At 44.2% G+C, this 16,510-nt stretch overlaps 1 protein-coding gene across 1 annotated transcript in view; it reads right to left on the reverse strand.

Annotated features, from left to right (window-relative positions):
* The window catches only part of MSH3 (mutS homolog 3), a gene marked incomplete at its 5' end in the record, with an annotated part of 126,222 nt that extends 109,719 nt beyond the window's left edge, over positions 1-16,503 (reverse strand). The window contains 8 exons of the mRNA XM_080925262.1: positions 213-379; positions 3,827-3,972; positions 5,552-5,669; positions 6,154-6,270; positions 10,195-10,383; positions 13,048-13,268; positions 14,889-15,006; positions 16,366-16,503. Of these exons, the coding sequence (XP_080781388.1) occupies positions 213-379; positions 3,827-3,972; positions 5,552-5,669; positions 6,154-6,270; positions 10,195-10,383; positions 13,048-13,268; positions 14,889-15,006; positions 16,366-16,503 (1,214 nt within the window). The remainder of the gene's footprint in view (positions 1-212; positions 380-3,826; positions 3,973-5,551; positions 5,670-6,153; positions 6,271-10,194; positions 10,384-13,047; positions 13,269-14,888; positions 15,007-16,365) is intronic.
* Positions 16,504-16,510: the final 7 nt, after the last annotated feature.

Raw genomic sequence — 16,510 nt, forward strand, 5'->3', positions numbered from 1 at the left:
GGAGGCAAAAGCAGATGAAAATCTATGAATTCAAGGCCAGCCTGGTCTACAAAGCAAGTTCCAGGACAGCCAGGGCTACCCAGAAAAATCTTGACTCGGGAAAAACAAAACCAAACCAAAGCCTCTCTTATTAGGGGAGGAGTACTGTAAGATTTCTGTAAGGACAAGCACTGGCTTGGGAAGCCACTCTAGTTTGAATGGGCATTCCTCACCTGACAGCGGTGGCTCTGTGGATGAGCGTCTCCGTGGGCACAGACAGGTCTGTGGGAAGCAGCAGCTCTACGGGCTGCAGGCTGGATATGCGAGTCTCCAGCTCCAGTCTGCAGGCAGAGTCCTGGAAGCAGTCGAACACGACCTCGCCTGTTGCAGGCTGCACTCCCTGGAAGCAACAGGAAACGTGATGGCACAGGACACAGACACCATCCAGCTGCACCGACACATCACCAGCATGGTTCTACTCGGCATGCTCCAAAAATGTGCTCAACCTCTAATGTGGAAAGCCTTTTGAGAGCTTGTGTAAGTTAGATTCACGGGCATCTAAAAGGGGCTGAGGGCTGGTGAGATGACACAAGTAAAAAGCTCTTGCTACTGAGCCTGAGGGCCTGAGTTTGATCTCCACAGGATTCACATGGTAGAAGGAGAGAATCTACTCCCACCGTAGTCCTCTGACCGCCACACATTTGCCATGTACACACAGGAAGGAAGGAAGGAAGGGTGGGACCAGTACACTTGACAGAGTGCTGTAACAAGCGCTCCTGGGCATCAGCTTCCTTTCCCACGTATAGAAACACATTACCAACTTCTCTCCCGAGGTTGTTATGGGGATTAAATTACACAACTAGCGTGTAAAGGCTCAGACAGCTTCGCCCCACATGGACAGCAAGTTATCAGGACAAAGTGCTGGTGACCACACAAGCAGCACAGTCTAGTTCTTGCACAACCAAAATCAAACGTAACACAATGAACCCATTGAGTCTCCAGAGAAACAGCCAAGACAACTGAAAACCATCACCCATCACCCCAGTGGGACAACAGAAGAAAACCTGAAAGACTTGAAGTGCTGTGACGTTACTTAACCAAGGTCTCAGAGCAACAAAACAGTGGAGCTGCATCGACTCCCCAGGCTGCGTTCTCTCCACTGCTGACACCTCAGAGATGAAGAGGTAGGAACAGTTTGCACTAAGGAAAAGCCGGAAGTGTCACATCTTTATATTGTTAATACAGTCAACTAAGTGACAGTCACTTCCAACAAGAGCCAAGCACCATCTAGGAAAGGAGAAAATACCAGCAGTGTTTACATCAGCACTTCCCCCCAAGTACAAACTCATGAGAGCTTCGGTATACGTATGAGAGGCAAAAAAAAATGCCTAGAGGAAAAAGTACCAAGACATGTGTCCAGCAACAGAGAAGTGAACAAATGTGGGCTTTAAGATTAAAAAGAGCACTGAAATCAAAGATCTAAAGTATATAAATAAATGTCACACTCAGGGCAGTAACATGCCTCGGTGGATAAAGGGGCTTGCGGCCAAGCCTGGTGAGCTCTGTTTCGCTCTCACGGGGTAGGGGCTGATTCTCAGTGTCCTCTAATCTCTGTAAGCAAGGTCATGGTACAGATGTGCCTCCCCCATGTTGGCCCAGCACATAGATAAACAGAAAAACAATTTTTTTGTTTGTATACAAAACAGAGAACAAAAGGTTGAAAACGCTTTTATGGTATGCTTCCTTTATACAAAGTTGGAGGTGGTCAAACCAGAATGAAAAGAAGGAAGGGGCCTGGGGAACCCGAGGGTTGTGGATAGTACTGGGTACTGACCTGAGTGAGTGTCTCACACTGACTACTCTGGTAAATTTCTACTCAGTCTTTCCATTTGAATATTTAATCATTTCTTTAAATCCTTCATTTGTAGCCACAGAATGTCCTCAATTCCAGCTCAGAGAAATCCTCCAGTGGCCACTGCTATGCCACAGGTTACGTAGGTTACCTGTATGTTAAGTTGATGAGCCAATCCACAAAGCAAGCATATTGATATAGCTGTTTGTAGATAATCAGATGACGGAGTTAACAGGCAGCCAAAGTCTCTGTTACTTTAATCAAAGAACTAGTCAAACGGCGATGTCTGCACTGTTATTACGCCAAGAGATGTAAGAAACCCACAGTCTACGCAATGGCCCAAAATGAAGGTGCAAGGCATGTTTGCATGGTTCTCAACAGCCAGGCTTTCTACCAGCACCCAGGAGACTCTCAGACAGTGGAAATAAAATCCAGGAAAAAGAAATGCCCAGGGAGAACAGGGTAAGAGCTCCTTCAGCCACACTAGCTGAGGAACTAGAGCACATTCCTAGTGGCCTTGTGCAAATCTGGAAGATTCTAGAGCTGTAGAGTAGTGGCAAGAGCAGCCTTGGCCTAGAGCTCAGGACACTGCGCCAGAAAAGAGACTGCTGAAGTCAACAGTGGAAGCCAGAAGCACTTAGGGTCAATGGCCACTGCTGCATCTGTTCATGTCCCTGCTCAGCTGCTACAGTCAGCCTGGTGGTGGCCGGATGCTAACGTAGGACCTGTGTGCTCTCACGTGCTACGAACTCTGCCCTTCAGTCTGAGCTCCAGGGAAATATAAAACAGCACAGGACATATGCTAAAGCAGGTGAGCAAATACACTTACTGCTGGGAGATGGGACCAACTGTCTATGATTAGATAAAAAGTGCTTCTCAGGGGGAAAATTCATTTGAGCCTCCCCAACTCCCGCAGTCCCGCCAACTCCGAGAGAAGGGCTTACTGTCTAAGCAAATGTCAGGTTAGCACAGCAGCATGAATAATGTATTAAAGGTACACTGAAGACACTGAAGCTTTAGAACGTTTGTTAATGCTGGTCACTGACTGCAGATGTTGAAAAAGCACAAAGAATGGAGTCTAATACTTCTGAGGGGCATAGCCTTAGATCTGTAAGTGGATACATTTGCTCATGAGTGGGCACAATACAAAATTAGTACTACTATAGTTCCTGGATCATATTTACTACAAGACAGAGTGGACATAGTTCTGATATTCATTTAGTATGCTGTCTTGCACTGGTCACTTAATTATCTCCCTTAACGGTCCCTCCCTCAGAATCTAACTGGGATACTCCCAGAAGCACTCTGGCAGACCACACAGCCAAGAGGACACCCCCAGAAGCACTCTGGCAGACCACACAGCCAAGAGGACACCCCCAGAAGCACTCTGGCAGACCACACAGCCAAGAGGACACCCCCAGAAGCACTCTGGCAGACCACACAGTGAAGAGGACACCCCCAGAAGCACTCCGGCAGACCACACAGTGAAGAGGACACCCCCAGAAGCACTCCGGCAGACCACACAGTGAAGAGGACACCCCCAGAAGCACTCCGGCAGACCACACAGCCAAGAGGACACCCCCAGAAGCACTCCCGCAGACCACACAGCCAAGAGGACACCCCCAGAAGCACTCTGGCAGTCCACACAGTGAAGAGGACACCCCCAGAAGCACTCCGGCAGACCACACAGTGAAGAGGACACCCCCAGAAGCACTCCGGCAGACCACACAGCCAAGAGGACACCGCTGGAGCCAGCCATGCTCATGACAGCTGCACAGCATTTCATTGTACTTATCAGCCTTGTCCTCGTGCACACAGTCTGAAACAACCAGGTCATTCACCAGCACAGTGCCAAGTAACCAAAAAAGAAAATCCTAACCACATGACAGGTTCGTTTTCCTAGCAAAGTCCCCGAGAGCACTTCCGAATCCTCATCACGTTCTGTTCCCGCCAACTCACACGGGGTACCTCAAACACCCATCACTCACAACTTACCACCAACCCGACGGAAACGCTCCCCTTCTTCCTGTCTTCAGCGCTCTCCTTTTCTTCGTAGACACACAGAAGATAGTGGGTAGAAGTATCTGTCAATTCCTCCTCAGTATTTACAGCCTCATCCAGCCTGACGAGAGGATTCACATGTAGTAATCATTAAAGAAAATCACGTTTCACTCCCACTAATAAAGGTTTATTTCCTCATGCGGCAGCGTCTTCCAAGTACGCTCACGGTGCGTGTCGTCTCTCCCCTGAACTATAACAGGGACGAGGACAGGCAACCGCCATCTTCTCAATTCCAAAGGGGCTAGAGGTGCACCTGCAACCTTGTGGGAGCCCAAAATAAAGCCATTTTGCTGAGTTGATGGTGGCCCTTGACTCCTTAACAATCCAGCGGTGCTACAAAGCAAAGGACACACACTAAAACAGCATAAGTGAATCCTCATCTCTAAAGTGGATCCGGAGCATCCAGAGAATTTTAGGACATTTTAACTGAACAGAAACACTCATTTACATATGTATGCACAGACACGTATAAAATGAATCCCATTAACCAAAATTCTCAAGGTTATTCTGATTCTGGACAAAGTCATCCTATTTTCTCCAGGAAAGTCTCACTGGGGAAGCCAACCACTCTTAGGGGTCGGCCCCATGACCAGCAACAGACGGCCAACAGAAGACACACTCAACCCCATCTTAGGAAGCAGCTTTTATAACAGTCCCGAGTGTATAAGCTATAAAGCTTCCGCATGGGTTTTGTGGGACTCCTGTGTGTGCGACTGGTGTGTGTCTCTGTGCCTGTATGTTTCTGGTGCTTCTTTGGCTCTTTTTGTTGTTTTGTTTTGTTCTATTCCAATCTCTTGTCTTTGCTTTATTATTTATAGCTGATTTTATTATGATTTATTAGATGACTGTTTCCTTTCTAACAGAGACAGAAAGGATGTAAATTTAAAATCTATTTTTAATAAAAGAAAACATTTAAAAAGAGAGAATTGACCCACTATCTAGTAAAGTATTTTAATTGCACCTTGCTCTTATTTTCTGAAAAACTATTTCACTTTTTAAAATAATGGGTCAAGTATGATGCGCAGGCAAGGATAACCCAACTATCAGAAAGGCTTAAGAAATTCAAGGCCAGCCTGCAGCACACAGTGAGACTTTATCTCAAAACAAAAACTAAGAATCCTTGAACTTACTTGGCTTCAACTAGCATAAAGAATTTATGGGTGATGATAAACTTTGGGACAAGCTCTATGCACACTGAAACCGACAAGAGAAAATTTCAATAATTTGTTTATGAAGTCGACAATTAATGAAGATGGTCCCACATTTAATTGTGTCTTAATTTTGTCTCTGAAGCTCATTTCACATGAAGTGAGTAAGTTACTTTCAGGTCTCATGTTAGCAAGACTGAGGAGCTAGCAAAGCCCTGGATAGCTAACTCTCTGCCACAAATGGTCGTTAACCTGCTATGTTTTATTGGGATCATTGGGATCATTTCTTGTTCTTGCTATTACAGTACAATGAATTCTGCTCTCACTGTATCCATCCAATACCCACCCTCTCTCAGTGACACACACACCATGGCGGATGCTCGGATGCATAGTGACTGGACACCTCAGCAAAGATTCTCATTAGGGAAAAGGAAAACCTGTTCAGTTCAATTTGTCATTTTAAATGTAAAGCCCGTACAACAAGAGGAAACTTCTTATCCTAAAAGGATATCTTCTCCAATAAGCGTGGATTTTGTATAAAGCGCCGTCAGTTTCCGGGAGAAGACAGAACTTTTATTGTCCCCGATGGCCTTTAATGCCGCAGTTTCAGTTTGCTTCACAACGCCCACCTTCAACAAAAATAAGACACATTTACTGCCAAATCCAGTGAAGCACTGTTTCGGGTTTTTTGTTGTTGTTGTTGTTTGTTTGTTTCCTTTTTTTAAGTTTCAAACTGTTAAAATGTTCTTTCTGAAGCACCGAAAATAAGGAAAACACGCTCGATGTCCAGATGTAGAGCAGAAAGACCCCAAGCAACTGTCAAGTGGATAAAGGAAGAAAGGCTGCTTCAGTGCACACAGAGCATGCCTACGTATCCAGTGCTTGAAGGACTGTGAGTGAGCGTGAGTTCAAGTCCATCCTCGGCTTTACAACTTAAGACTCTGGTTCAGGGGAAAAAAATGAAATACAGACACAATGCTAATAACTATAACACATACCCACTTCCCATAATTCCAAAGCCGGTGAAAGCCTTTCTGCCACTTCATAAGACATGCTTTCACTCTCTAGAAGAGAATCCCAATTTCTTTTCCACAAATCAAAGCCAAGGCTGACCTTGTATCCTTTGGCCACAAGTCGGCGGACATGTACGAACAGTCTGTGGGTAGGTATGCTGGCTGTCATAAAGTTGTGGTCTAAGTGGCAATAAATATTGAGTTCCCGGGCAGCGATCTAAAGGTACAGACAGAGGGAATGTCAACAGTGCATGTTCAAGATCCCTTTCCACGGCTGTTCACTTGTTAACAGTTCGTCATTTTGCATACATGTAGGCTCTGACATTTCTCTAAATACATATATCATCAATAAAATGTTTAAAGAACATTCCCTGTATAAAACATATGGTTTCATCTACTATGGGAACCTCTAAAAGAGTGACTTCAGAGCCAATATCTGTATCTCTAAATCCCAAATCAAAACTGCTCTTCTTCAATGTCCTCATAAATACACAAATGTTCCCGTAACCTTAAAATGTTCCCGTAACCTTAAAATGTTCAGTCTTCCCTACAGGAGAGCCTGGGAGTGTAAGGAAACAAGACATTGTTATGCAAATGGGCCAGTTAAATACTTGGCAAGGAGAAGCCACTACAGAGCATCAAACAAAGTGATTCTATTTATACAGAGAAAACACAGCTTCCTGACACTACAGAACATCTTAGAGAGTGATTCCACTTATACAGAGTTTATATATGCTCAGTTCAGGGAATGGCACAATTAGAAAGTGTGGCCTTGTTGGAGTAGGTGTGCCACAGTGGGCATGGGCTATCAGACCCTAGTTGCCTGGAAGTTAGTCTTCCACTAGCAGCCTTCAGATGAAGATGTAGAACTCTCAGCTCCTCCTGCAACATGCCTGCCTGGATGCTGCCATGTCCCCACCTTCATGGTAATGAACTGAACCTATGAACCTGTAAGCCAGCCCCAATTTAATAGTCTTTTATAAGACTTGCATTGGTCATGGTGTCTGTTCACAGCAGTAAAACCCTAACTGAGACAAAGAGGAATCACACCTTCCTGACACTAGGAAACAGGTCTTCAGGACAAGATGTTAGACCTGTTAGCTAAGAGCATTGGATGGGAAGAACTGAAAGCAGAAGCAGTAACTGAACTGATTTCTTGCTTTCTTCTAGAAAATACCATGGTTTAGGCAATGCCCACCAAAACCCCAGAATCTCACCCCAACATTCTCACTGCCCAAGCTCCCCCATCTCTGAACTGTATTGTTTCATCATAACTGACAAGTAAAGATCAGTCCTTACTATGGTCAGGTCGGAATTTACTTTTCAACCTAGACATCCTCTGTCTCCTTCTCCTAGAGGTGGCAATCGTGTATTTCTTCTCTCAGAACGCATGCCAGTGTTAATCTCATAACACAAAACACAGCATAATGTTACTAAGAATATTAATTTCCTGCAAAAACAGACTTTAGACACTGAAAGAAAAAGGATTAGTGGAGACTGAGTTTTTTTGTTTTTTTTAAGAATGTTTTTAAATTTATTTTACACACACATACACACACACACACACACACACACACACACACACACACACACATGAATACACTGTAGCTGTCTTCAGACACACAAGAAGAGGGCATCAGATCCCATTACAGATGGTTGTGAGTCGCCACAGTTGGTGGCTGGGAACTGAACTCAAGACCTCTAGAAGAGCAGTCAGGGTCTTAACAACGGAGCAATCTCTCCAGCCAGAGACTAGGTTTTCCATTCCCTAAGTTTGTACTACCTTGTCTTTTTGGGACAACCTATGACCCAAAGAAGCCTAACACATAAGCATCATCCCTAAGACCCAACAATGGCATCACCAGCAATCCTCTTCCTCAGCTTGGCCAGCACAGTGCTTTGGACAAGGCACACAGAAGTTCAATTTGAATTTTTTTAATTTTGAAATCCAGTTTGAATGCTTGGTCCCTAGTAGACAGAACTGTTTGGTGTGGCCTTGTTGAAGGAAATGTGTTATGTCACTGAGAATGGGCTCTGAGGTCTCAGAAAGCCACACTATTCTCCGTTAGCTCTACCTGGTGTTCATGTCTCAATACATGAGCACTCAACTACTGCTCCCACCCAGTCTGCCTGCCTGCTTCCATGCTCCCCACTAGGATGGCCACGGACTCTTACCCTCTGTGAGGCCTCAGTTAAATGCTTTGTAGTAAGTTGCTTTGTGTGGTGGTCTGAATGAAAATGACCCCCATAGGCTCATGGGAAGTGGCACTATTAGGAGGTGTGGCCTTGTTGGAAGAAGTGAGTCACTAGGGGTGAGCTTTGAGGTTTCAAATGCTCAAGCCAGGCCCACTGTCCCTCTCTCTACACATGGCCTGCTGATCTGAATGTCGAACTCTCAGCTCCTCTCCAGCACCACATCTGCCTTCAGTGGTCTACACCTTCAGCTGTAAGCCAGTCCCAATTAAATGTTTCCTTATAGGAGTTGCCGTGGTCATGGTGTCTCATTATAGTAATAAATCCTAAGACCCACATTTTGTCACAGCAAAAAAAAAAGTAACTTAAGACACCCATTAAATATAAAAATCCATCTTTAGCCCTCTTCACTGAAGCCTACATCAAACACCTCTAAATTAAGTCAGGACCTAACTTGAAAAAACAATGGCAAGATGACGGACACACAGGTCATTTCGAGCACCTGTTGATAGCTGGCAGGTAACGTGCCTGTCTATGAGGCAGAAGCTTCTTCCTATGACAATTCCTAAGTTAAAGGTAAACAAGAGAACTTGTATACATCCCAGATTTTTGCATCTGCTTCAATCTTCCCTGGAAAACCACCGACATGACTACAGTGCATTTGCTAACTGACGCACTGGACCATCTTTTGAGGGATGAAAAGTACCAGGCTAGCAGCAGGGAGACGATGCAGTAACATTCTGACCATTGCTTCTCGCCACAAGTCTTTTATGTGTGTGAGTGTTCTGCCTGCAGGTACCCCATTCACTACCTGCACAGTGCCATGGAGGCCAGAAAGCAACAGATCCTCTGGAACTAGAGCTGTTAGTCACTCTGTAAGTGCTCGTAACCGCCGAGCCAACTCTCCAGGCTCAAGTGTCAGTAGTTCTCAAAGGGTCACTAATCTAGTTTGTTTTGCCAGAAACCCAGAAAACACAACCTGCAAAACAGCTCAACAGGTAAGAGCACTTGTTCCTAAGCCCGATGAGCTAAGTCCTGAACCCTGTTTTAATTGGGGTCACACTGCTATGATGAAACACCACTGGCCAAGAGCAAGCTGTGGAGGAAAGAGTTATTTGCCTTTCACTTCCATACACAGTCCGTCACTGAAGAGAGTCAGGGCGGAAACTCGCCTGGAGGCAATGAAGGCTGCACTGATGGGTGCTATTTACTTGCTCATTATGGCTTTCTCAGCCTGCTTTCTTTAGACCCAGGACCACCTGAGCTAGACTGTCCCCCATCAATTACAAATTAACTACAAAAAAATTTGGGAGGTGGCATTCAAGACAGGGTTTCTATGTGTATCCCTAGACACCTGGAAGTCACTCTGTAGACCAGGCTGGCCTCAAACTCAAAGATTTGCCTACCTGTGCCTCCTGAGTACTGGGGCTAAAGGCGTGTGCTATTACCACCCAGCTAATAATTTTTTAATTGAATTAACTAACAAAATGTCCTACAGGCTTTCCTACAGACTGAGCTTATGAAGGCACTTTCTCAATTGAGGCTCCCTCTCTCCAAATACTCTAGTTTGTGTCAAGCTGACACAGTGAGCCAGCACAGACCCATATAGTGGAAGCAGAAAACTATCTCCTCAGAATTGTCGTCTGACCTCTGAACATGAACACACACACACACACACACACACACACACACACACACACGTTAAATAAAAGATTTTAAGAATATTTTCAGACAGAAAAATAAGACATGCTAAGAGTCCACGGCTAGACAAGAGAAAGGCCCGTCAGTATTTGCAAACACAATGCATAAGCAGGCCTTGTGGTGAACACCTGTAGACTCAGAACTTAGGGACGGAGAGGCTGAAGTAACAGGATCAAGAGTTCAAAGCCAGCGTGGGCAGCACAGCTTGACCCTGTGAGAAAAAGGAAGGAAAAGAAAAACAACTCACTTCGGCATCTTCCCCGAAGAACCTGTACTTGTAGCCACATTCCACGCACAGAACGGCGTCCCTGTACTGCTGTTTCACGCCCATGTACTGCACTTCCAGCGGTGTGTACACGCTCTTGGACCGCTTGTTAAGCGGCTTCCAGTCCGAAGTCTTCTGGGAAATTTCAGGGCATGGTCCAAACTGACTGTCCTAGAAACCAAAAGTTCAGAAAGCATCAGCTGAGTTCTCAGGGTAAAGGCAAGCACGGCCAAAAGCTAACACTTTGTGACTCCACGGGGAAAGTTTCTGAAGGCATACTGAGGCCAAGTTATCTATAGGTCTGAAAATTTTTTCAAAATAAAGTTTAAAACACAGAGAGTGCAGTGGGGGAAGGAATACAAGAGAGAATGATTGGTGATATCAAGATGAAAAAGAAAACAATTAATTACTCGGCATGCTAACTTGAAAAATTAAATAGAAGTAGAAAGCCAAGATAAACTGTACAAATAAGAATAGTGAAAGCCCAAATAGTTTAATGTTCTATATTCTTTACATCTTTTACTTCACAAATCTATTAATCTCATGACGTATTCCCAGGAGTGTTGGGCAGGATAGAGCAGAAGGCATGTATCCAGGGTCCTTTCAGGAAACACAAGGATAAAGACTGTAATTGTCCAAAGAGACTCATCTCAATCGTGAAGCTGCAACATGTTCCCTTCACCCTGGAACTGGAAGGCGGTGCAGCCTTGAATATGGGCAGCAGTATCCCATGTGCTAAATGAAGGAGGAAGGGAACCAAGCAGGAGTGTCAGCCTGCTCCTGACTAGGGAAGACGTGTGGCCAGGTGTCTCACCATGCACCTGCCTTCCCTCTCACGGACCAGACCCTCAACCCCTTAGCTAAAATCAACCTGTCCTTAAACTGACCTTATCAGACAGTTTACCTCAGCAAAAGCAAGACCATTAGTCCATACAAAAGCCTCCAAAAGAAGGAGTGTAAACTTGTGGCAAGAGAAATGTGGCTTATAGTATCAAGTCTGAGAATGCAAGTGTCTTTAATTTTTATGAGATTTTTTTTCCCCTTTTGTTTTTATAGTTTTATAAAAATCCAAGAATGCTATATAATATAAAATTTAATCCACATTTAAAAAATACATTTTCTAGAAAAATATTTCTAGTACTTATTTATGGAATACAATAGACTTCCCCCAAAAGAAAGTATCTGTGTAATATTGCCAAACTGATATTTTGTTAAACAGTTGTGAACACTATGAAGATAGAAACATTTCTCAGATCTATTATGCTCTCTTCTGTATCCCTAGAGCCAGCACAGTGAACTCAACTGTGAATTCAGAAAGCCTGGCAAGAGCCATGGTAGCTTTGTGCCACCCATCTGCGTCCCAGGACCTCCAATAGCTCATCAGGACTTTAGCCCAGCCTGTACAAGACAGAGGGTGATAGGTCCCTGTTAGTTCAAGGGCAGCCGGGGCTGTAAGTGAGACCCTATCTCAAAGAAAATTCAACAGCAATGGCCTATCGCCTGTAACAACGTCCACTTGGCTCCCTGGCTCCCAGGGAACCCTTCTGTCTGGTTACTTCTAGTTCCCGATGTTGTTGCAATGCAGAGCTGGTCACTGTCTGTATGAGCAACAGAAAGTGGGCACCATGGAGGAATGTGGCCCGCGAGCAGTGGGTTTAATCAGCAGACTTTGTAACTTCCATATACTCTAGTCATGCAGACGAAAAACAAACATTTTCAGTTTATGACAAGTCTATGACAACTAAGTCAGCCATCTTTCTCTCTCTGGCTGAGGGTTAGGATCCTGACTTTGTGGGAGGAAGTGTGAACTTTCAGAAATACCGGCTAAACCGTTATTGTCCAGAGCACTTTTCTAAGAAGAATACAATAGAATTTCAATGCTCAAGGAAAGTAAATGTGTGTGTGTTTGTGTATGTTTGCGTGTGCATGTACATTGCTATATGTGGGTGACCAAATCTCTAATTCAGTGGTGTCAATCATAGCTACATATTAAAATAAAATTTTTTTAAATGTCTATTCCCAACAAATATGGTGGCACACACCATTAGTCCCAGCACTCAGGAGGCAGAAGTAGGCAGACTCTCTGAGTTCAAGACCCGCCTGATTATAAAGATAATTCCAGGACAGCCAGGATTGTTACACAGAGACACTCTATCTCAAAAAAACAAAAATAAATGAGTAAGTAAGCAATGAAGGAATAAATCATCAATGAAAACCAACTAAATATGATCCTGAAGAAAGGTTCTGAACAATAGTTTTTAAGTGCTTTTTTCAAAAGCTCTGCAAATTATTTTGATTTAAAGCTAAGGATGAGAACCAACCATTTCTATGAATGGATTTCAGTGCTGGAGCAAGAGGCAAATTCCCTGCTTTTGTAATAATAAAAATATTAACAGTCACAAAGTTCACAGCAGAAGAAATAAAAGCCTATCCTAGCATTTACTTTACCTCTGAATGGACTCTCTTCCTGCCAAGCTTTCAACTGAAAAGCCTCAGACCTATGTGATGCCCACCAGGATTTCCCAGGGGAAATGTGTAAACTATCAACAAGAAGCACCTCACGTCAATGTTCCTATCCTACACACAGGAGGACTGCCTGCAGGTGTTGTGCACTGTTTTAATATAAACATGTTTTAATATAAACCAACTAATCTCTCTCAAATAAACGCTAAAACTCGTAAATGCTTTAAGAAAGAAAACCTAAGACACAAATGTTCTCTGCTAGCAAAGATGACTGGAAGTGGAAACCATTTATTTCCCTGTGTAATCCCAAGGAAGCTAAAAGGACTTCAGAGCCAAGGTGACTGATTATTCACCTACACAGCAGTTACATACTTTCCGGTTAGCCTGGGACTTGGAATCTTCAGACAAAATCGCATTCTTTGCACGTTGCAGAGTGATATCTTCGAAATCAGTACACTTTGGCAGAACTGCAAGTCTCTCCCGAAGAGCTTCTGTCTGGACTCTGTTCTGAGGGAGGGCAGAATCACAGCAGAATTCTTTCAACTTTTCCAGGGACTTTAAAACAATCTTGGGCCTCTGACAGGTCTTTGCCTCTTTGGAAATATGAAGAAGAAAACACACCAATAATATTTTGGCTTCACTATGTCAATTCATAACCTGCACAGAATTTTTCCGAAGGACATTCCCATTGGAGCACCTAGCTGTAATGTGATAAAGAACACTGTGTTCAAGGTAGAGATGACCCATTTAAGCATTGCATATAATTTCATTCGCTGATGAAATCCAGAGAACTACAGTGAAGGAGGCTGGCAAGATGGCTCTGCAGGAGTGGTGCCACCAAGCTGATGACCTAAGTTCAATGATAACCAGAAACAAGACTGAAGTGACTCAACTCCTGACTTCTACACACATATGGCCCCCATGCACAGATGCACACACACACACACACACACACACACACACACACACACGAGCACACTAAACAAACATACAATAAAAGAATAAGCAGTACAATTTTAATTTTAAAAAGCAGGAGTCTAGTGGAGCTTTGCTTCTTGTTTCTGCATGTATGATGACATACAGGACAGAAGTGAGGACAGTCGCTACTGAGATATCTGAAGCTAGACAGGGAGTTGATGTATAGTCCCCAATTCAGCACACAAGATTCACACCCAATCCTTAGAAAAACAAAAGGCCAATCCCACTGACAACACAAAATGCTTGTGACTCAGGAATGGAGGCACCATGAAGTCTAGAAAGGTCTGACATAAAAATAACTGATTCAAAGTAAACCTTCTTTCTTCTCACCCTTCAACTGCAAGGGCCTCTCTCCCACGCAGCACACTAGAGATTTCTCTGGAAACGTGTGATACGCAGTATTCTGGTTACACACTATCTCCGGAAAATGGTAGGAGCCAAAGCTGTCTTAATGCAGAAATAAAAGGAATGGCTGTAAAGAAGCAAAAGAGGTAGATGCAGGGGACAAGATGGTCATGAGCAGGGTTGGAGGCGTGGAACATGAAGAGGCTCTGTCCGGTAGAATTCTAGAAGTCAAACTTAAGACTTGAGATAGATAATAAGTAGACTCAGTGGGGTCTGAAGATAGCTTCCTGGGTAAGGGTACTTACCAACAAGTCTTACAACCTGAGTTCAAAGCCAGAACTCACACAACATAAGGAGAGAAATAACTCCTGCAAACTGTCCTCTGGCCTCTTCTATCTATGTACTACGACACACCCAAGTACAAAAAGACAAATTCACTGGCAAATGTTTCATCTTTATAATCAATATTTAAGACAGATACCATGGCAGGAGAGATGGGCCAGTAGTTAGACCACATATGGCTCTTCCATCAGAGAATTGCTAAATTCAACTGCCAGCAACCACATCAGATGGCTTAAAACCACTGTGACTCCATACCTTGTACCTCTGCAGGCATCTACACTCACAACACATACACACACACACACACACACACACACACACACACACACAATTTTTTTAAAAAAAAGAAGCAGCAGGAAAGAGAAAGTTGGAAGAACTACAACCAAACTAGAAAACTGAGCTCCTCTGTGGCCCTAGCCTCCCAAACACCAGCTGAGGCACAGCAGAGCTACTTCTCCACACAAGGAAACAAATCTCAATGCTCCAATAATCTCCTCTGCCTTCTGGAGAACCCAAGGAGCTGAGAAGACTTATTCTGTAGCACTTACCAGGGTTGTGAAATGCTACTGAAGTGTTTTCTCCTTTCTTCTCTGGAACTTTCTTTGCTTTCTTCTTAGTGGGCCCATCATTCCCCAGTGACCTCTTCCTGCTGTCACCTTCTGTCCCCTGTATCAGGAAGGTTGGAAATGATGTGTGAACAGTACTCTAAAGCTTGAAGTCTCTAAAGCCATTTAACCTTGCTTCAGGGTTTCCTTCCTTCCACTCTCTTAGAGTAATCTACTTTTTACTCTGAAAAGGCTTTTGGGAGTGACTGTTTTTACCATCAGAGATAGAAACTGGCAGGTATAGTCTCTCATTACCTCATATCCTGCTGAAATTATGTGCCATTCTCCACCTTTTCTACTTCTATATGTTAAATAAAATAACTCTACAAGATCAATATGCAAAATCATGGGAGGAAGAGGAGGTAGTAAATGAGCAATGTATTTCCTGTTCCAAAGCTTCTACCCACTATTAAGAGATGTCCTGGAACTGTCTGCTGGCAGGTAATCTAAGAAAAACTTAAAACTTTTGCCGAGTATTCTCTCAATAGCAAGTGCAAAATAAATCTTGGTGGATTTACGAAAATGTAACTGAACCTCAAAAAGAGAGAGAGCATCAGTCAGTATAGGAAAAACACATAAATGAAAGGGTTTAAGATTCTTAAACCTTGTACCTGCATTAAAATACAGTAGATAGTTAATGCTGGTTAGAATCACCATCTACATCTTCAATCTAGGAAATGGCTGAGGTTTTAACATACCCTAGCCAAGTGTGACACATTGCCAGCCAGTGTGGGAAACATAACAGGGAATCCTAGGTGCCTATATTTGTGGCAATATCACTATGGGATTTTGTTTTGTTTCACTTTGCTTTACTTTGAACTATTTGAAGGGCTTCAAGCAACAGGAATCTGCCAACGATAAGCTTCTACAGAAACTTCATTCATCCAAATGCTTACACTGGGAATCTGTACGTTAGAACAATATTCTGGCACAGCGATCTGAAATACAGAGCAATGTTTTTGAATTCTAAGAAACTAGCCTTAAAGGCAGCTTTCTTCTATTCAGCCAAGCAAGCATATGTAAACAAATCTCCATCAATACGGTAGGTAAAATGTAAAGTTAAGAATGAAGAACGGAGGTTTAAAAAACGCATCCTGGACCGGCCAGTCCTCGCTATTCACCAGAACGACTGGAAGCACCAAAACCTCAAATCTATTACATCTCATAAGGTAATAGTCTTTCAATTAAAACAAGGACCAGCAGAAGCCGCCATCTTCTCCTTCCCTGGCTCCTCCCCTTCCTAGTCCAAACCCACCACTAATTCGCTCTCCGTGGGACCTCCGCTTCCGACCACGACGCCTACGCGCCCGCTCTGCCCTGACCCCGCCCCTAGCCGTCTGGCCCCGCCCCTCCGCCTGGCTCCGCCCCGGGCGGCTTTCGCCTCGGTGGAAGCTGGGGGCGCTGTGGAGCCGTCCTCTACCTTCTGTGCTGGCTCCGTGGGGGACGCGCTGGATCTTAAGCTTCCCGCAGACTTGAAGAACCGGCTCAGAACCGCTTGCCTCCCCGGGCCTGGGCTGGCGGCAGTAGAGCCTCCCGATGCGGATTTCCCGCGGGGCATGGCAGCT

The sequence above is a fragment of the Micromys minutus genome, assembly GCF_963924665.1.
Source record: "Micromys minutus genome assembly, chromosome: 11".
Taxonomy (NCBI): Eukaryota; Metazoa; Chordata; class Mammalia; order Rodentia; family Muridae; genus Micromys; species Micromys minutus.